General features: G+C 43.9%; 1 protein-coding gene across 1 annotated transcript; it reads right to left on the bottom strand.

The window, feature by feature from the left end:
• Positions 1 to 14644: 14644 nt before the first annotated feature.
• On the bottom strand, positions 14645 to 21629 carry VIM (vimentin; the record flags this gene model as incomplete). The annotated part of the gene is made up of 9 exons (XM_079538647.1): positions 14645 to 14851; positions 15331 to 15416; positions 15829 to 15872; positions 15968 to 16188; positions 16819 to 16944; positions 17391 to 17552; positions 17694 to 17789; positions 20936 to 20996; positions 21085 to 21629. 9 exons carry the CDS (start codon positions 21627 to 21629, stop codon positions 14810 to 14812), a joined length of 1383 nt encoding a protein of 460 aa, XP_079394773.1. The 3' UTR covers positions 14645 to 14809.
• Between the last annotated feature and the right edge of the window lie 245 nt (positions 21630 to 21874).

Below are 21874 nucleotides of genomic sequence, written 5' to 3'. Positions count from 1 at the left end.
CGACTTAAGACAGGATTTTTGTAGCAAGATTGGCCAAAACCAGGCTAGGTTTTCCTCCACCCTCAAAATACTGTCAGGTAAAAAGCGTGAAGATCACATGAAGATGTTGCAACGTAAAGATACTTATGTTCATTTGGTTAGTCCACGAGAAGAGAATGGCTAAACCCAGTCCACACAATGAAAGTCATGGCAGTGGGCTAGCATACTTAAATGTGCCTGGGATTTGAGATTCATATACAAGTTTTAGCTTGTATACTCTTCTATATTGCATGATTCTGTGCCATCCTCACTCTGTGGCCAGAGCCCATTCATTGCAGCTGGGAGTGGTAGATTCTCACAGACTGTGGGGACTGATAGATGGAACCATCTGGTAAATAGAGATGCCCTAATGAAAGCCTTAGCTCTTAAGTATATAAATGCAGATGAAACTCTTTTATCATGTAAGTGAAGAAAGAGAAAGTCCAGGAAGGACTGTATTTAAGCTGTTGCCCATTTTCTGCAGCACAGAGAATCAAAGCTGAATTAGTCCAGAAGGTCACGTCCTGCTGCTGTTATTGGAGGAAGAAATACTGGGTGTGCTGGAAAAAAGATATAAGTATTAGAAATGGAAAAACTTTCATCTTCTAAATTATTTTATTAGGCATTTTGGGAGACTTTAGGGGCAGAAATAATTGGACTTGAATTGTAAAAGCAATGCTGCTTCTATAAGTCTCAACCTGCAAGGGCATTAGTTCTTTTGTTCAGCTTTTAATATTCTTTGTAAGATAGAAAATTGCTCTTTTACTATGTATGGAGTTTTACAGGAGAAAAAACACTCAGTAATGGCCCCTCAATTTGAGCTTCACCATGAACAAATAAATACACATTACGCAGAATTTGCTGTTTGCTAGGGAGGCAGTCCTGTACTTTCTCTACCATTTAACAGGGCTCAATCCTAGCCTCTGCCTCTGCCTGAGGACTGTGATCAACTCCTGCCTGGAATGGTCAACAGCTGGGTGCCTACAGCTCCTTCCAGAAAGGCAGAAATTGCAAATGTGAATCACCTCTAGGAGAGGAAAGAGTTGGGCTGTAAGTATGATGCTTTGGTAAACATCCTAAAACTGGATTATGATATAAAAGAGGAACAAAGGAGTCTCATCCTACCTGGATTTTAAATGAATCAATTCTGGTCTTCCAAAATGCGGAGTTGTTGGGGAAGGGTTCAGGGCTGATTGCAAAGAAGACAAAAATATTCTCTGAGGCATTGGAAGAGAAGTAAAAGAGACCAGATTTAATATCTTTTGGATACATTTATGCTCAATGTGTTACAGAGAAATGTGATGAAGGAAGGGTGAGGGGTCGTTATTAAGTGACATGGGTGATGACCTACAAGGGGAGATTATGGTACTTTAATGTTAAACATGCTGTTGCTCGTCAAATGCTATAGTTGAATAACTTCCTTTCAAAGAGCCAAACATTGGAGTTCCAGATGGCAGCTGCAGGAGGCAGATCTAGCAGCTGTGACACAGGTTGACTGGCTGGTTTTAGGCACCTCACTTTGCTATAAAGCTGAATGAGGCAGTAGAGGGAAACAGCCTGAGATTTGTCTTGCCAACTACAGTCTCAGCTTCAAGGTAGGATGACTTGTGTGCTAAACTCTGTGGTCCATAATAACCAGATGCTTTTTCATAGCCAGAGTAACTACTTGGTATGTAAATTTCTACATCACAAACTCCTGCTCTTTTTTAGATGAGTTCCATCGTTCCTGTCCAACAGTTCTCTTCCCTATGTTGAATGGTTTTTAACAGTGCCTTAATTACAGAGCTCTGAACTCTCTTGGCCCTGCTCGCTGTTCTATAATATGGATAATAATTTCTAGGATGAAATCTCTTTTTCTGAATATATTTAACATCTTTTATAAGAGTCTAAAATAGAAACTCTGAGAACATTAACTTAGAGCACTTTTCAAGTTCATCTTACTTGCAGTGCATTAAAGTGAAGTGACAAGTGAGGTGTGACGTGAAGTAATTATACTGATTGTGTTGTATGTTCTCTGCAGGAGCTGAATGATTTGCTGAGGATATTAATTTCAAAAGCCAGACAGCAAGAGATCAGCTGAGATGAAAGATCACTGCAAAGTGACCTCACACCAGGGGAAAAGAAAAGAAGAGGGTGTGGTTAAGAGCAGGAATTTAGTGCTGTATAGTCCAGCAGTGAACCACAGCAGATGCATTTTGATACCAAAGGTGATCTTCATGTGGCTATGGTCACGGTCTGTGGAGAGAAGGGGAGCATAATTCACTTGGCTTATTTTAGATATCGACATCGGGATGTGGTAAATTAATACCCTAGGCTCACAGGTTTATAAAACTTGGTCAGAATTTCTGCAATTAGATGCTTCACTTCCAGGGTCCACAGAGTTGGTGAAGTATAGGTGTGTACAAACCTAAAATGAGCCACCACCTGCCTTATCTATATGTAATCATGAGCTTGTCTGATCACTACACCTGTGACATTAGATTTCATGACAGTGGAAATTGTAGCAAAGTAGAGACAGCATATAATGAGAACAAGTTGATCGGGACCTTTGTCAACAACAAACACAGTAAACTAAATTTCTTTGATCTTTAAAATAATTTTCAGTCATGAGAAGTTAATAAGAATTGAAAAGCTTTTCTCCATGAAATGTTCACTGTTGAAATCAGTTTTGAATTTGTGTAGCTAAACTGTTATACATCCCTGAACAGATAAATTAAAATTAGTTTAATCCTATTGTACTTTGGCTTTAGCTTAGTTTGGCAGTCTAGCACTGCAAGTAATACTGCTTTCACTTAGGGATTGTCACTGCTTCACTTTAATAAATTAATTAGCATGACATAAAGTGAGTGAATCTGAGGGGCTTTGAGAGCTGTGGGCTAGATCTTCCCCAGAGAACTAAAACCACTGGTAGGTGGGTGCCACTTCTCAGTGTAACATAGCATTAATGAAGAGGTTGTCATGAAGCTTGTTTAGGTGGCATATTCCTTGAGTCTGCTTATCTATGCTCAGAGAAGGAGGTAGGCAGAAGGAAAAGCATGACCCAGTGTTAACAAGGACCTCCATCTTTGATCCATTCCACACTACTTCATCTATCATCTGCCAGAAGAAAAAAAAAACAAAGACTAACTACATTCATTTGACTGAAGCGTTGATTTGGCCAAGAAATAATGCTTTGTCACATCCAAACAAAATGAAACAAAAATCTGTAATCGGCATAGCCATCATGGTTACTGAGTCAGACTCTACAGGGCTAAACACAGGCAGGTCCTGAGCTGGATGCTTGAGGATCCCTGGACAACTGTATTTTCAGCTGTTAAGGCTCAGTCTGTACTGAAGAGGAAGCTGGCCAATGGAGCCTGTCCTCTGAAAAGCTAGAAGTCTGGGTGCACCTGATCCTCATCAGCTGTCAGTGAACTTTTTGGAAATGGCTCTTTTGTCTCCTCCGCCATGGTGATGATATACCTCCAATAAAGCTAATTCGGACAAGGGGTTTAGCTTTTTGACAGGTAATATAGAAGAAAGGATCATCTTGCTCACTGATTAAGGTTCTATCCTTTTATGACACCGTTACCTGCATCAGTACTCCAACCTCTGCAATTCAGGTACCATCTGCAGGCCTGTTGTTGAGAAGTGATGCTAAGCAATTTCTGGCCATCAGGAATCTCCTCTCTTTCCATCCCACACACACCCTTGGAAATGAGGCATGATTTTGCTGTTCAAAGAGAAGGATGCCTTTGTAAGGATCTTTTTCCATGTAGTGATAGTAGTCAGCAGTCTCTTGATTTTTCTCTATGGCCAAACACTTCATCCCACGTTATTCCCTCTTTAAAATGGGAAAAGTGATGTCCCAGTAATGCCACAGGGGTAAATACACTACATCTTGAGATTTGTTTTTGTTCTACGTGATGAAGTCTATGTATGGACTGCAGATATACAGCTTTCTTTCTCTTTTAAAACTTCAGTTCACTTACTGCTGCTGTTTCACAGCTTGATCTGTTTGGTTGGGCCATAATATAGAGCACAACTGAATGGTTGAATTACAAAGACAAAACAAATCAGAAGAACAAGGAGAGAATTAAACACTTTTGATCAGCCTTTCTCCTGCACTTACTATTTAATTTAAACCAGAGCTGTTTCTTTCTGTAGTAGTCATTCATCTCCAAGAAGTGAAAATACACTTGCAAAACTAATAAATGTGAATCTATTTGCAAAGATATGTATTTATGCGCCTGGCACTTCAGGGTGTTTAGAGGGTAATCTCAAACTGTGAGCACAGCACTCTGTAAATTTTGAAGTGATTTTTCTAAATGTCAAGTATTTATTACATGAAAAAAACATTTGGAGTGTGGAGCAGGTCCCTGGTGATATATGGTGCATTTGGGGAAGGGCTTCTTGGATGAACGGAAATAATGTTTGAGTGCTGAAAAGCAAATCCTCTGCTTGAAATTTCTTTGTGTACACGGAAAGGAAATTGAACAAAGCTGGAAAGCTAGTCAAGTATTTTGCTTTGTCTCTTGCATAAACTTAATATAAAATAGTGATTTTCCAAGCCTTTTATATGTAAGCTTATTCCAGCTTTTCTTAGTCTGCGGCATGTCTACCTCCTCAGCTCAGATTGCTGCTGTCTCCTTCTCATCCCCTTAACAGCTCCAGAGGGCTCAGTTCAGACTGCAGGCAAATAAAGCCTGCAGGATTTATTCATGTTAGCTTTTACCCACGTAATACCTCACCTTAATGGCAACATATCTCAAAGTGCAAAGTAGTGAAGTACATCTCTCTGACTGGAGGCTGATGATGAGCTGGAAGTTTTACTCACCTCCCTTGGAAGACTGACTTCATGCCTCAGCCTCTAATGCTTCTCAAGAGAAAAATAGCCAATATAGTTGGTTCTTTGTGGTCAGTCTAGGAGTCAGTAAAATGCTTTCTACCAATAGCACTATAACAGTTTCCCCTCTGCTTTTATGCCTCTTTTTGTGTCCAGATATAGCCTTATATTCCCTATCTACACTGCAGCTAGTGCATATTCTGAAGCTACCATATTACTGTTGTGTACTGTTTGGGTTCAGTCTGCAGATGTCTGTGATGTTTCTGATGGAGCTAAGGAAAGCCTTTCAGTTCCTGGGCAAAGTGATACACACTGAGATACCGATACACTGCTTGATGCTCTACTGAGTGCAGTGCATCTCACTAGCACTGCAGTGTGGGGCAGCAGCACAGGAAGCTGTGATCACAGAATCATTAAGTTTGGATAAGACCTCTAAGATCATCTAATTCAATCATCAACACATCACCACCATATCATTAAACCATGTCCCTCAGTGCCACATCTACCCTTTTCTTGAATGCCTTCAGGAGGAGTGACTACACAACCTCCTTGGGCAGCTTGTTCCAGTACCTCACCGCTCTTTTGGGGAATAAATTTCTCCTTATACCCAATCAGAACCTCTTCTGGTGCAACTTAAGGCATTTACTTCTTTTCCTCTCTCTAGTTACATGGGAGAAGAGGCCAAATCCCACCTTGATACAATCTCCTTTCAGGTAGTTGTAGAGAGCAACAAGGTCTCCCTTGAGTCACCTCTTCTCCAGTTTCCTCAGCTGCTCCACATATGACTTGTGCTTCAGACCCCTCACCATCTTTGTTGCTCTTCTCTGGACACACTCCACACAAGGAAGCCTCGATGTCTTTCTTGTAGTGAGGGGCCCAAAAATATGCCAGTGCATGCTCCAAACTTGCCATCTTTATCTGGTCCACCTCACTCCTTCAAATCAATGCAACCTCCTGTAGAGACCCACCTGTGAGAGGAAAAAAGAAATCTTCATACAGTGTGTGTAACTACACAGTCAGTAGGGATATCACTGCCCAGTCCTTCAGGAGTTTGCCAGGTAGAGAGGTGTATCTATGGACTTGAGCTAGGTTACGCTGACTCAATAGGTCAGTGGTGGCATCAGGGTACCCAACTGCATTGTTGTCAGTGCTGCTTTCCTCATGCTTAAGGTACCAACCTGTGAAGGCATAAGCAAGGATCTTGGCCAGCCCCCTCCCTCATCCCCCCCCAAAGTCAGAGCTCCCACATTCCCCCGGAGAGCTGAGTGCCAGGCAGATGGGGGGCAGGAGGGTCTCTAGTGGGTAGGCCCTGCTGTGCTGGACCCTGAGACAACGTGTGTGAAAAGAGGCCCTGCATCTTAATAGTTCATCTTACACATTTGGGGAAGAGAATTAGCAGGCTTTCATCATCCTTTCTCATGTCTAAAACAGGTGACACAATGTTCAAAGCAGTTGCTTCAAGTTCAATTATATACACTGGAGCTGCACTGCATGAAGGAAAAGGTGGCTAGACACTTACAGATAAAAGGCGAGAAATGCTAAGAATATATCTTGCAAAGGAAAGAGAGAGAGATGCAATTTATACTTTGTGTGAAAAGTGAAAGGTTAGCGGTGATGAGGACAGAGCAGTTGCAGGTACTGATATTAAATATCCAACCAGGAAGGAAAAATGCTCTGGAAGTCCACTTCAATCAAGCTGAACTTCAAAAGGAAGCTTTCATCAAACATAAGCACCAATTCTTATTAAAAAAAAAAAAAAAAAAAGTAAAAAAAAAGAAAAAAGTAAAAAGAAACTAAAAGGCTGAAAGTTGAGAAGACACAGAGACATTTTGATACCATATTAAACACTGAACACTGCCTCTTATATTGCAGAAAACCCTCTTAAAAACAAATAAACAAGCAAACAAAACCACAGCAAAACAGCTCAATTAAAAAAAAAAAAAAAAGAGATGAATATTAAAGTTGACGAAAATCACGTTCACATGAGAAAAACAGAAAATTCTGGAAAGTAAATGAAAAGTAAATCTCCAGATCGAATACCAGCTCAAGAGGCAAGTTGCTAATAAAAAATACTTTCACACACATCCAAAACATTATGCCTACTTGAAACTTAGTACAACTTCAAATGAAAAAGTGAAGAGGCAGAATTACTCAACAGAAGTAAGGCCATAGGAAAATTATTGCATGATTACAGCTTGATAATAAGGTCAGGGAGCCCCACGTCATAGGTGAAGAACAAACTCAGACTGAAGAGGTTTAGGGACAAATAGGTAAGAAAAATAAGGGATGACAACAATCAAATAAGTCTGAAGTGACTCAAGGGAAAACTGCTCATTGCTAGTTCAGTTGCTGCATTCAGTGCTGGAGCAATAGTCAATGGCCAGTAAAACTTCAGACTCCAGTAAGGCTCCAGGCCAGCGCTGAAATCTACAGAGCAATAAATCTAACATTTTTATCTTGTAAAATCAGAAGAAGAAACTGTAAAAGCAACTATACTGAGTAAAATTCCACATGCATTTTTTTCCTGAGGAAGTCATGCCTCATGAATCTAGTGGAGATGTCTGTAAGGATTTTACAAGTTTGGTAGGAGCCATTGAGTCCCTCAAAGGCAGAGAGGCCTTACAGAGAGATCATGACAAACCAGGGGGCTGGGCAACAACCAACAACATGAAGTTTAATAAGAGCGATTGCTGAATTCTGCACTTAGGTCAGTGCAATCCTGGGTACATTTACAGTTTAGAGGATGAGAGACTGGACAGCAACCCCACAGAGAGAGGTCTGGTGGCCTGGGTGACAACGAGGTGAATGTGAGCCAGCAGTGTGCCCTGGCAGCCCAACTGTGCCCTGGGGTGCAGCAGGCTCAGCACTGCCACCAGGCAAGGGAGGGGCTGTTCCGCTCTGCTCTATGCGGCCTCAGCTCCAGCACTGGGTAGAGTTTGGAGTGCCACAGTACAGGAAGGACATAAAACTACTAGAGAGAGTCCAAAGAAGGCCTATGAAAGTGGTGAAGGGTCTAAAAGTCAAGATGTATGAGGAGCAGCTGAGATCCCTGGGTTTGCTCAGCCTAGAGCAGAGAAGCTGAGGGGAACTGCCATGGTGGCTGCTCCTCACAGGGAGCAGAGGGCAGTGCTGAGCTCTGCTCTGTGTGACAGCGACAGGGCCCGAGGGAACGGCATGGAGCTGGTCAGGGGACGGACAGCTGGGGCTCAGGGGAACGGTCTGCACCAGACGTTGGGCGGGAGCGTGGAACAGGCTGCCCAGGGCAGGGGGTGCAGCCTCAACTGCTGGAGCTGAAGGAGTGCCTGGACAGCACTCTCAGTCACTGGGTTTGAATTTTGGGTGGTGCTGTGTGGAGCCAGGGGTTGGACTTGATGATCCTTGTGGGTCCAACCCAGGGATATTCTATGGTTCTGTGATTCTTTGTGGGTAAGGGTGAGACAAATGGAAAGTTTTGCCAGAAGTTTTTGCAGAATTCTAAGGAGTAACAGGGAAAGATCCGCTCTATTTCAAGTCAGAAAGTGGGAAAAAGACACACATAATTGTAGTGGAAATGCTGAGTCATGGCTTGAAACAGTGATTGAGCACCTGGTGGGAAGGCAGGGCCAGCCCAGAGGAGCTCAGGTGTATGCAATGCAGTTGGGTGACCAGAAGGGGTGCAGCCAGGATCCACCCCTTCTCAGACATTCAAGGATTCACAGTGGAAGCAAGAGTATCTTGCTGGAGATTCTTGTATGCCTGAGCTTTTCTGAGGGTGAGTAGTGTTTTCCTTTTGTTTCTGCATGTGTGGCTGTTGTATTTGGGCAAGTCTCCACTTGCTGTAGCCTGGGATTTTGCTGCTCTGCTGTCATTGCTGTGCTTTCCATCACATTATAGCATTACAATAACAGATGGCCTTCACTGTAGAGGGAAGTTGTGCTCCCACCAGTATTTGCAGTTTAGGTTTTAGCATTCAGTATATTCCTTGGTGATCTAGCAAAGAATGAATAGTAAGTTAACAAAGTTTCTGTTCTTGCAAATTTATTATGCACAGTCAGTATCAATGCTAAGCTCAGAGTTGCAGAAGGATATTGCAGTTGGCTTGCTGACGGGGCAATCAAATAGCAGATATAAATTTAACATCAGTGACCCCAAAGCATGGAGAAAAAATAACTCTATGTAGCTGGAGTTCTGAATTAGCTATTAGTCCTTAGGAAATAGGACTTCAAGTCAATGTGAATAACTTCCTGAAAATGTCAGCACAGTACTGAGCAATCATCAAAACTCTAGATGGGATATTTTTACTTACCTTAAAATAACTGAGCATGAAGTGAGAGTTCCCTTTATGTCATTCTGTATTGCTCCAATGCATGTGTCTTGAAGACTGCTTGTTATCTTGGTCACTGTGTTTTAAATAGATTATACCAAAACTAAAATAAGAAGAGTGATGAGGATTTTAAGCTCTTAAATGAGGGCTCCTAAATGATAAGACAGTATGAACAGTGGAAGTATATTGAGATGTGTCAGGGATCTACTGGAGAAGTCTGCTAAGTAAGGGTTGTCATGGATTGAATGCAAAATTAATTTTTACTATGTGTCATAACACAGGAACTACTGGAAAGTAAACAAAATAATCACAAAGTGAAAATAAAATGATCAAAGTTTTTTTTGTTTGTTTGCTGTCATATTATAAGATAAAGGCTGTTAGAAAAAAAAAATATCAAATGTTTCAAAATAGATCAGACAAGTTTATAAATGATTTGGATAAAGGCTCTGGCTTAAAAAATTTCCAAAAATGAACGTTAATTTTAGGAATTGGGGTTCTGTTTCTTAAGCCAGTGCTTTCAGTAAGTAGGGCAGTAGGTCTGACCCATTATGTCTGTTCATAAGTTACAGCAGAGCTCCTGCTTTTACTTGCCCTCCTGTCTGCTGGGTCACCCCCACCTATGGATCCTTTTCATGACCAGTCAGTGTAATTCCACAGTGAAGCTACGCTTTCTGAGGAGCACAGTCACCTCTGCCCAGCCCTAGTGATGCCCACCTGCAGTGCCTTGTCCAGCTCTGGGCTCCCCACTGCAAGAGAGGCATGGACATAATAGAGCAAGTCTAGCAGAAGGGCCTGAAGCATCTGACACAGCAGAAGAGACCATGATAACTGGGACTGTTCAGCCTAGAGAAGAGAAAGCTCAGAAGAAAAATGCTGGGAGGTGTCACAGTGGGACAACTGATACAAATGGGTATCCCTAATTGTACAGCATCATGCTAGAAAAGATTACAGAACATAATTCTCGAGGGAGATCGCATAGCATGTGTAGCTCAGCTGGGGGGTCGGGACTAGCCAGCGTGGGTTCATGAAAAGCAGGTCTGCAGCGGTACTGCATGATTTCCTCTGCTTCGGTCATAACTTGTCTTCCTCTCTTTCCTTCAGCAGTTGAGTTGTCTTTATCTCAACCCGCAATCTTCCTCACTTTTGTTCCTCCTATTTTCTCCCATTGGAGGTGAGGGGGGAGGGAGGAGGGAGGGGGGGAAGCAGCTGTGGGTGCTCGGCTGCTGGCTGGAGTCAATCTTCCACGATTCTCCATCCTGAAAGTGATTTTGTTTGGTGTCTACCAAATCTGAGACATCTTCAGAATCATTACTTCCATTTGGTACTGTACAAACCCGTACAGTGTGCTCGATGTAAGGATCTGTCAGACAGGAGAAACATTTCCACAGGCTGCAGTTCGTGTAACCCACCACAGGGGGACAGCTGATATACGTCTCTGAAAAAGAGCTGGGCAGAAAATGTCAGGCTGAGGAGTTTGCATGGAAACCATTACATGCCACTGTGCAGAGATTGGGCTCCTACGGACTTGCCCTTTTCTGAGGCAGTGAGTTTGGCTGCTGTGGACCGAAGCTCAAAACCAGCTTTCACCTGTGGGCTCTTCATGGGGCCAGGACCCCAGCAGTGGCTTTGGTGGTTGTTCTACATAGTCCCATGTGCAGATCAGGGCTGTAGTATCTATCTCACGAGATTTGTGAACACTCACTGAAGCAGTTGCTGAAGTGAGGTCTGGTATGTGCACTGCATGAGAAAGGTCTGTGAGTTTGCAGCTGAAATCTGTAGTATTCTGCATGAGCACGAAAGGACCAAGTGAAGATTCAAAATGTGATTTTTATTTTTGGCACCTCCTAGTTCTGTATGTGTGACTGCTCTCAAGCAAATGTCTGTTAAAGCAGTTAATTATATGCAAATGACTTCAGAGATTTCAATAATATCCAGGCTTCTCTTCTTTTCCCTTGTGAATTAATTTGAAATTAGAATGTCTGATGTTTACCTGTCATTAGGGCATCAGTGAGCTCCTCTATCCAGCCATTCAGCCTCTCATCTCTGAATGTGGGGGTTCACGCTCCTGGGCATCTCCCTTTACACCAGCTGGCTTAAGCAACCCCTGTGCTGTGAGACCTCATGTGGAGTCCTCAGTGCAGGAGAAATGTGGGCCTGTTGGAATACATCCAGAGGAGGGACACACAAATGATCCAAGGGATCATTTGAGGACAGGCTGAGAGAGCTGGGGCTGTGCAGCCTGGGGGAGAGAAGGCTCTGAGGAGATCTGAGGGTGGCTGTTTGGTATCTAAAATGGGGCTATAAGAAAGAAGGGGATAGACTCTTTATCAGGATCTGCTGTGAGAGGACAAGGGGAAATGGTTTCAAATAAAAGGAGGGGAGATTTTGGATATAAGGAAGGTGTTTGTTAATAAGAATGGTGAGGCACTGAAACAGGTTGCCCAGAGAGGTGATGGAAACCTTATCATTGGAGATGTTCAAGGTCAGGCTGGATGGGGCTCTGTGCACCTGATCTGGTTGTAGGTGTCTCTGCTGATTGCAGAGGAGTTAAACTAGGTGGCTTTTAAGGGCCCCTTCCAACTCAAACAATCCTATGGTTTTATTCTATGACTCTTACCTAGGACTCTAAGCATGAGCCCTGTAACTCTCTAATCGCAGTCAGAATTGGGTACCATCTCTGATACAGACACCCCTTGGTGGAACTTTCACAACAGCTGAGGATGAGTGGTCTTCTATAAACAGTTTTATGAAGATCTTGGTTCCTTGGGTGCTTTTGTAGCTTTGCATGAAGAGCCTGGGGCTACAGGTGCCTCACTGCAGGGGATGCCCAGCAGTCACTAACTGAGCACCACTCCTTTTCAGTAGTTCTCTGCCATGCTTTTGTGTTACCTGTTTCCACAGGCTTGGAATGGGGTCTCTGCTAATGGCAAGATAAGGGAAGGGGGAAGGCAAGGCAAGAAGTTCTTGGTCGTATCAAGCAAAATAAATCAAGTACAAGGACTCAAGATTATCTGGAGGATTAATATCCTTACACCCTCAGAGGGTGGAGTTAGATACCGTAGGGTTTAATAATGCAACAGAAGTGACAGGCAGAATCAGTTCTGCCTTGGTGAACTGGAAAGGGCAATGTATCAGAAATTCTAGTTCAGTATCAACATTTACAAAAAAAAAAAAAAAAAAGAGAGAGAGAAAGCCCTGTTGCCTTTAGCAGTAACTGTTGCTACTTATCACACCATGACCTGGTGACTTCCATTCATAACAGTTCAGTGAGGGAGGAAAATCTGTCTGTCCATGCTGCTGCTTGGCTGTAGGAGCAGCATCCCAAGGCTGATTACTGGGTCTGCACAGCTGCAGCTGTGACCCACAGCCATAGTGCGGTCACTAGGGTGAGAACACAAGTCTGTTAGCTGCTGGCTCAGCACTAAGATGCTTACAGCAGTTATATATGAGCATGAGCCTGGCATGCCTCAATCCAATCAAAGTTTACTCAGCCACCACGTGCTCTGCTTTCTGCTGTGAGAACACTGTGCTTCAGAATAGCCTCCTGCAGCCTTCCTATCCCCTTGGCAACCAAATTTTATTTATTTCTATTTATTTGCAGGATTGAAAACTATTGCGTATTTCTCTGGGCTGTGAGTAACCCAGGAATAACTCCTTTGGTTTGCTGTCAAGGCTTGACAGTCACTACTTTTATCTTGTTGGTAAGGAAACAAGGGCAACAGAAAGAATTGAGCCAGGCAACTGGTGGCAGAGGGAGAAGCAGCGTCTGAAAGGCTCTCACAACTCAGGTGACCTCCCGCAGCATGTGCCACAGGTCCCTGCTGTCCCTAGGCAGAGCCTGTTCCTCCTGCCCAGCAGTGCCACTACTCAGTGCTCCCCAGTGCTTCAGCAGAAATGAGCTCTCTAGTGCCCAAAGCTGCTGTAGGCAGGATGAAAGTGCCTTATTGCATTTTTATCCTTAAAGGTTGCAGACACCTGCGTCAGTTAAGTGCTCAGAATGAGCTGTTATGTGCTCAGAGCTACTGCTATCGCAAAGGGCACCTCCCAACTGTAATTGTATGTTACACAAAAAGCCTTGTGTTTTAACCTGTACAGCATGAGATGCTGGGTTCACTCTCACTTTTCAATGAGAGTATCTTGCTCACTAGGCTGTCCCTGACTAGCTTCCCTTTTGGCATCTTGATTACTGCATAGCTCCTGGCTGGGTGCTGCAGCCAATAGCATAGAAATGTGGACTCCCACTGCCTCCTCCCACCAGCACTGCTTCTGCTAATCATGCACTGAAACAAAGGGAAGAACTAATTAATTGCAATGAAAAAATGTTCTTTTTTTTTTTTGCCTGGGTAATCTTTTGTAAAGATCAGCTCCCACACGCTTATGAAAGTGTCTGCACAACACTGAACTTAACCTTTATATCTTCACCTTGAAAAAGGAATGAATGCGATGCATACTTATCAAACAGTTCTAGTCTTCATTTACTCATCCCACAAATGGAATCTTACTGAATGCTTACAGAAAGACAGAAGTAACGTGGAATGGAAGTTACTTTTGTACCTTGACTATATTAATTTGAAAAGCGTCTTGTTCTGCAAAAGAGAAGAAACTTTAATTTAATACCATTCAGAGAGAACTGAAACCTCTTCCTTCTTCCTCTCCCTTCTCTCAAAAGGCTGTCAGTCCAGATGGGAGTTGCCCCCATTTGGCTGCACTGAGGCTGATATTCAGCAGAAAACACAGATCAGTCAGGCTCTCCTCTCTATTAGAAAAGTGTTCAGAAAGAGCTAATATTACAGCACAGCTAGGGAAAGCTGTTTTCCTTGTTTTCCCTTTAAATATCTCTGTAAACTGAGTATCTCCAGCTGAAGCCTTCATTTTAGCTTCTGTAATACAAACAAGCCTTTGGGAACTAATCTTTCCTGGAAATTGAAGTCAATACATCAAGTCAGCTGTTAATTTTGCAAAGGTGCTGTCTCAGATAAGGGCGTGCATGAGCTATGTCTCACTTATTTGTCTAACACATTTTATACAGCCTAGCTCCAATGCATTTTGAGTGCTCAGCTCATCAACTGGATAACTGATATATGAAAACAAGATTAATTTTTATTAGCTTGAAGTATCATTTTATTCAACTGGTAAGTATCAATACATTATGCATCTGCCAGTTATAGTCCATTTTAATTGGTTCCAAAACCTAAGCAGTAAATGGGAAGACAGTTTGTCTAGTTAATCTGAAAACAATATTCCACACAATCAGTATTGGAGTTGTCAACCGTAAAGTAAGTCCAGCATTAAGTTATGGCTTTGCAGAAAGTCATGAAGTTAAATTAGAACACATCAAGAGCCATTTTCCAAAGATTTATTGAAGTAGCGACAGGTTGCTCATACTGTGCTGGAAAAAGCAGTTTTATTAAATTCAGATACTTAAAAACAGTATTGCAGCACAAGATATTGCTATTTGTAAACTAGACTCCATTGTAAACTCTAATCCTTCGGGGAGAGTCAGTTTGCAAGATCTAACACCTATTTCCTAGCATAATAATCTTGCGCTCATGGAAAAACTGGAGAAAGGCACTTGAAAGCTGTTTCTTCCTTTAAGACATGAACTTTTTAAACCTTGCTGGTAAGAATTTCTCCTGCATTAAGTTTGCATCTTCACTTCAGCTTTACTCCAAGTCATCATGATGCTGGGAAGTTTCATTAATAACCTGTTGAAAAGCAGAGACACTTGCATTAAGCTTAAAGACAGTTGTTATAAAGAGTTAGAACTGAACCAAATAGTAGCACAGATGTGAACAAATGCATCAGCATTTGCCTATGAATGAGAAGTTCAGATGGCTAAGTGTGTGCAGGTACCATTTAAACTTCAATTTAGTCCAAATACTCTATCCTACCCTCAATAAATGCTTCTTCTGCAACGTTTTCCTTATGTGACAGAGATCTTGAGGGCTTGCAACTCAACTGAACCTAAAGTCTCCTCTGAACAGAGGCTGTCAGCCACTCAAGCTATTCTCAGATCTGTTTTGTGGTCTGTTCCACAGAAGTACATTTGCTACATCTGCATACTCAGACATGCAGCTTGGACTGCCAGGTGCTGATGCCTGATGCCAACCAGTGGCCAAGGCTACAGCATTGGACAAAGTAACCAGCTGAGATAGAAATAAAAAAACCTGAAGTTACCACCAACCTGTCCATCTCTAGTTTCCACGGTCTTAATTAGAAGTGTCCTCTTCGAGTGAGTGTCAACCATTGGCTGAGACTCAATGTTGGTTTCTGGAGAAGAAAATGTATTGTTAGCAAGCATCTAAATGAAGTGCCTCCTCAAAGAACCAAGTAATGTCAGTATCTACTTTCAGAATCCCAGTTTAGTGTATGAAGAAGTCCTCTTCTCTTTGAATGATAATGAATTATAAACTGGCTTTACTTATTTTCTTCTTATTCCTCTTAAAGCAACTTCAACAAGTGATCTGGATTTCTGTTATGTATTGATACTTTCTTTATGTGTATGCCCAGGAACAAAGTAGCACCTCATCCAAAATTAAGTAATTGCAAATACTGTAGTTGTGTGTAAGAATGACTTCCATATACAGCTGCATTTACAACAGTTCAAATGCCAGAGTAAAAGGAACTATCCATGACCTTGTTGTTAAAGATTAAAAGCACAGACCCAAATGAAACAGCTTACCTCTCAGGTTCAAAGAAGCAAAGGTTGGAATAGGCATGTTAATCCTGAAGGAAAAAAAGAAATGAATGAAGTCAGACAATGGTACAGAATCTCTAAACAGTAACTGCTAGAAAGGTAAGTGTCTGCATGTGATTTTTACCTGCTCTCTTCTCCCTCCAGCAGTTTTCTGTAGGTAGCAATCTCAATATCAAGAGCCATCTTTACATTCAGCAGGTCCTGGTACTCACGAAGATGACGGGCCATTTCTTCCTTCATGTTCTGAATCTCATCCTGCAGGCGGCCAATAGTGTCTTGGTAGTTAGCAGCTTCAACAGCGAAATTCTCCTCCATTTCACGCATCTGGCGCTCCAGGGATTCATTCTGGAAGAGAATAAAGTCAAGTACAACTACAGTTCAGCCACTCTTTCTAACGTTAAGAGACCTTTATAACTTAAAATAAGGAAAAAACACAAAGGGAATTTGAACAATGGTGTCCTTTCTGAAAATACTCAAACATAGTCCCCAGTTTATCATCTCCTTATCCTCCCCTTGCGAAGTCCAGGTGTGTTATTCTGCTGTCTGATGAGACATTCCACATTTATTCTACCAGACAGCAAAGCAAACCCCCACAGTAAGCCAAACACAGTACAAGTCAGTATGCAGACAGCACTTGGTGAGGGAATCTACAGGTGTATTATACAGTTAAATCAATTTTAAGCCAGCCTTTCAGGCAACTGGATTCTAGAAAGTGCTAGATCTGCACTTTTCCACTGTCCCTTCAGGCTTTGTATAGCTCATTCCGTATTGTTTACACCTTGAGAAAGACCAGTTCAGTATAGCAATCTGAGCAGTGCACTACACAGTACATGCAGACAAATGGAGCCCAGAGAGTCTTCTTCAGGAAGGATGGGTACACTGCTGTCTTGTATGGGAGATCAGCTGCAGTCACACCCACCCACTGAGCAGCATAGTGCTTAAAAAGCTGAATCAGGAAGAACATCATTTACTTACGCTTCCTTTAAGGGCATCAACTTCACAGGTGAGAGACTGAATCTGTCTGCGGTATTCATTAGCTTCTTGTTTGGCCTGGCGCAGGGCATCATTGTTCCTATTAGCAGCTTCGGAGAGATCTGCAAACTGAGGATACACCCAGTTTGGTTAGCACTTCACAAAAATGGTGTAACGGACTACTTCTAGACCCAGGATTTGGAAGCAACTGAAGCCACTGCAGGGAAGTTCTAGTGCTTGAAATATAAACATGAACATTACACTGAACTTCTCTATTCCTGATTGTTATGTTTCAAATCCTTTCTTAAATATATATTTAAGAACAGCCTCCAGCTACAAGAATACGGAAGAACAGGAATTGAGCCCATTAGTTTGATGCTGCGCTTAGGGCACAAATGATTTTTCCAACCGTATTCTTCCCAGACCGAGAGTTTAAAGACTACTCTACTCTACTCTGTGGTTACGCTAGCATTCTGTACAGAAGGAACACTGAGTGCTACAGCAAAGCTATTACCTAAAATTAATTTGAATGCCGGCTGCTGCATCTGTATAATCCTACAATGCATTTTACTTACTTTGGACTTGTACCACTCTTCAGCTTCCTGAAGATTCTTAGCAGCAACACTTTCATATTGTTGACGGACATCACGCAGGGCAGCAGTAAGATCAGGCTTAGAAACATCCATATCGATTTGGATGTGCTGTTCCTGGAGTTGAGCCTGCAGTTCCCGGATTTCCTTAGAGAGAAGTAGACACTCAGAGTTAATAAACAACACTATGCAGAAAATGCACAGGTAAGGACTAGGGGCCAGAACCAGAGAGTTTACTTGTTCACTTGACTGACAGTGCCCAGACACAGACCTCATTATTCAGCTTACCTCATCATGAAGCTTCTTCAAGAAGACAATTTCTTCTTGCAGGGACTCAACTTTGCGCTCAAGATCAAGGCGTGCCAGAGAGGCATTGTCAACATCCTGATCAGAGAAAAGAGAACAATTAGCAATCTTATTTTTGCTACTTCCTACTGCAGCCTCAGAGATCATTGTATGCTGCTTTATCACAATTTTGTGAACTATGCAGCATTTGAAAATGTCATCTTTGCTACAATATTGCTGACCATGACCAAGAGCACACATCACGGTGGGTATAAATCCTGCTCAAATCTAGAGATGTATGCATAAGGACTACAGACTACTCCAAGCAGTCTGACAGATGTCCCTGGAGGAAAAGGCATGAGCATAAACACAAACGGAGTCAGTCACTGCTGCCTACACCCTCACATTAGCTGGCAAATACTCCACCCTTTGCTGGACAGAGATAGTCTTAATCAACAGCAAAAATTCATTTAAGGCACAAGAGATGATATGCCATGAATGATGCATGAAAGTGGTGTTAATTTGTTCAAAAAATAACTGAAAATTAACCATCGATCAGTAACTGTTTAGATTTTAAAGATGCAAGTAAAACACTTTATAAAGGGGAAGACTGATCCTTTCACATTGGCTGCGTGGTTACGTTCTTACCGTATTAATGTAAGCATCATGTTTTCACTATTTACATTACAGCCTTTCTATATTTTGTCCAGAACATAAACGTTCCTAATCAGCAGTGCTCACTATTACAGCACCTTTGAAACAGGAAAAGTTTTCCTTAGACTACCAGGAAGCCATCCTTTGGATTACTCCTATTCAGGGATTAAGTTTTTTGCACCAGAAGAATTCTCCAGTGTTCTTTATCCAGCAGAATGTCCCTTCAATGTATTATGAAAGTTTCCTATCAACTCCAATTGCACACCACGGTTCGTCTTGGCTCTGCTTTCCAGTTCAGAGAAAAAAAAAAATTCCTTAACGCATTTGTTCTCCTCCCAAAAAACTCAAAGACCATTCTGGAAGGAAATTACACAACTATGACCTAACATGTTTACACGACTACTGAGAAATCCAAAGACTTTCCAGTGGATTTTACACAAGTCTCAGTACTAAAGGGGATCTTTTTTTTTTTTTTTTCCTTAGAACCAAAGCGCTACAGAAGTTTAAGAAACTTCTAATATACAAAAAGCATTTTAAACTGGAGGCTTGTTGAGTACATAATGTGTATTTTACTGTATTTTTTGCTAAGTGCACTTATTCTGCACTCTCTAGAGCCATGTAAATGAAAAAGCTATTAATAGCCTAAGTAAACGAGGTTTAAGTCACACATATGAATAATTGGACTATGTATTGATTTTTATCTGAAGAGATTCTTTAATGGCTCAACATCCTCGTTTATTTCAGGAAATCCCTTGTTAGCCAGGAGCTGACCTGTTTGCTTTGTCATGGGCTCAGATCTGTTCCCTGCTGTCAGAGCATCTGACAAAGCTGCAGTACATAACTTTCTCACTAATTATGATGCCTCTTTTGTTGCACAAACTAGTCACCAAATCCCTAGGCTTATTTGATGTAGGACACCCCACAGCGTATGAGGAAAGTCACTTGGCATTTCTTGTTTAGAGGAAAAAAACTCAGTAACTCTCAAGCATACTTTCTCTTCAAAATCTTCATGTTAGAACTACTCTTTTGTGGTAGGGAAAATTTGGGTATACTCCTGTTCAAACCAAGCTCAGCAGCATGTACCATATATGTCACAAGTCAATTTACACAATGATCTGCAGTTTTTGCATGTAAAACTGAGAGGTTATGTGGGCACAGTGCATGGGCAGAGTAGCTGGAGGCTGAGCGACAGGGAAGGGAAGCAGACAGTGAATGTGAGACACGCACAGCACAGCTCACATAATAGCCCACAGCCTTCACAAAGCTTCATCGGCTGGAGGGAGAGGAAGACATGCCTTGAAGTGCACCAGAACAGCATGCATGATTAAACTAGCTTTAGGTCAAAGGAGCTTGTGCTTGAACTCTAGTAATTTAAAACAAAAAGGGAAATGCCTCTGCACTGACTTGGCAACTGCTTGGATTGGCTCAACCCTGGTAACACAACAGCCTAGATTAAAGGCAGTACCTGGAGCTGCAATCTCAAGCTTCAGCCCCCAGAACATCAGTGGACACCTCATTCCCAGACCCTGCCCGGTGCCTGCTCTCACACTGTCTTCCTAAGACCACTAGGGAAACGCTAAAAATCAAACTATGACTTCCTGTGTGATGACACCTATTACTGCCTATGGAGAGCTCTGGGATGGTCAGCCTGCACCCAGCTGTCTGGAGATGGAGGGCAGCTGCTTCCCGCCCAGAGGAGTGATAGCAGTGTTGTTTCACACCAGCAGGTTTCAGGAAGTTATCTTGTTTTGAGAAGACACATTCCTGAACATCTGCTACTCCAAACAGCCCTCAATGCAAGCCAAGAGCTGTTTTTGCACAAATCAAAACTTGAGCTCAGAACTTTCCGCAGGCTTCACAGTTGGTTCTGGCTGTCACATCAGCTTTGGTTCATCTGTGTGACACTGCAACTTCCTACAGACTGAACTCCAGTGCATTGTTTCTTATGTTAACATCTTTGCTTATATGAGCTTAAATTGTACATTCTTAATGCACATCAAGGGGATACAGACAGCTGCTATGAGCTCATCCCAAGGAACCCATTGTCTGCTCCTGATCAGCAAACACTGCTGATAGGAAATACTTAGTATCTGGGATGGTTTTTTGAGAGTGCAGACCGACGTGGTTCATCCAGAAGGAGTTCAGTATTTCCCACACAGTCTCCCCTAGGAATATGCCCCCACCATTACACATTTGGTAGGAATGCAGCCCACGGCACCCTCCCCTCCAACACAAAGGGATCCATTATTTCAATCTGCTGCCACCATACCGGCCATAATGCCTGGATCTGCATTCCTCGGTGAATCCCATAGAAACCATTAATACCCTTCAGCCCTACGTGCAGATGGCTGCGCCTTTTCACAACTATTGGATCAGAAAGCGATTCCACGTCGGAGCGCTTTTGTGCAGCCGGCCAGACCGGGATAAAGCGGGACAATAGCCTCACCCTCCCCCCGGACGGCGGCACCCCCCCTAAAGAAAACAACGGGGAGAACAAGGGGTTGCGCCGAGCAGCCTTTGTGCGGGCAGATCCAGCCCCCAGCCCCAGCCCCGACCCTCCGCCCCCACCGCCCCGCGGCGGCCGCGCCCACCTGTCGGAAGGACTGCAGGGTGCTCTCGGCCTCCTCCCGCTGCAGCATCTCCTCCTGCAACCTGCAAGCAGCGACACACGGGTGAGGTGAGGGAGGGGTGGGTGCCCGCCCCGCGTCCGGCCCCAGCCCCGCGCCGGCCCCGCACTCACTTCTCCCGCAGGCGCATGATGTCGTCGGCCAGGTTGTCGCGCTCCACCTCGACGCGGGCCTTGTCGTTGGTCAGCTGGTCCACCTGCCGCCGCAGCTCCCGCATCTCCTCCTCGTACAGGTCACCCAGGCGGGACGTGCCCTTGCCCTTGAGCTGCTCCAGCTCGGCCAGCAGGATCTTGTTCTGCTGCTCCAGGAAGCGCACCTTGTCGATGTAGTTGGCGAAGCGGTCGTTGAGCTCCTGCAGCTCTACCTTCTCGTTGGTGCGGTTCGCCTTGAACTCCGTGTTGATGGCGTCCGCCAGGGTGAAGTCCACGGCGTCGTGCATCCGCATGGGCGGCATGCTGCTCCGCAGCCGCACCGACGTCGCCTTGGTGGCGTACACGCCGCCGGGCGAGGCGGACACATAGCGGGCGCTGCTGGGCCGCAGGGCGCTGCCCAGCGAATAGCGAGTGGTGGACGTGATGTAGCGGGTGCCGCTGCTGGGCCGGCTGCCCCCGCCGAACATGCGGCGGTACGAGGAGTTCTTGCTGCTGGTGAAGCTCATGGCGGCGAGGAACGGAGCGGCTTTGTAATCCGGGAGCGGAGCGGGGCTCGGAGAGCGGCGGGCGAAGAAGGGCGGCGTCCCCAACTCGGGGCCCCTCTTATGGGGCGCCGCCGCCCCGCGCCGCCCCGCCCCGGCCCGGCAGTCGCCAATGGCCGCGTCGGGCCTGGGGAGGAGCGGGGGGGAGGGGGGCCCGCGGCGGCGGCGCGGGGACAAAGGCGGCGGGACCCGGGGCGGCTGCCGAGGTT

Source organism: Tetrao urogallus, assembly GCF_951394365.1.
Source record: "Tetrao urogallus genome assembly, chromosome: 7".
Lineage (NCBI taxonomy): Eukaryota > Metazoa > Chordata > Aves > Galliformes > Phasianidae > Tetrao > Tetrao urogallus.
This window is presented reverse-complemented; position numbering and strand designations above follow the sequence as displayed.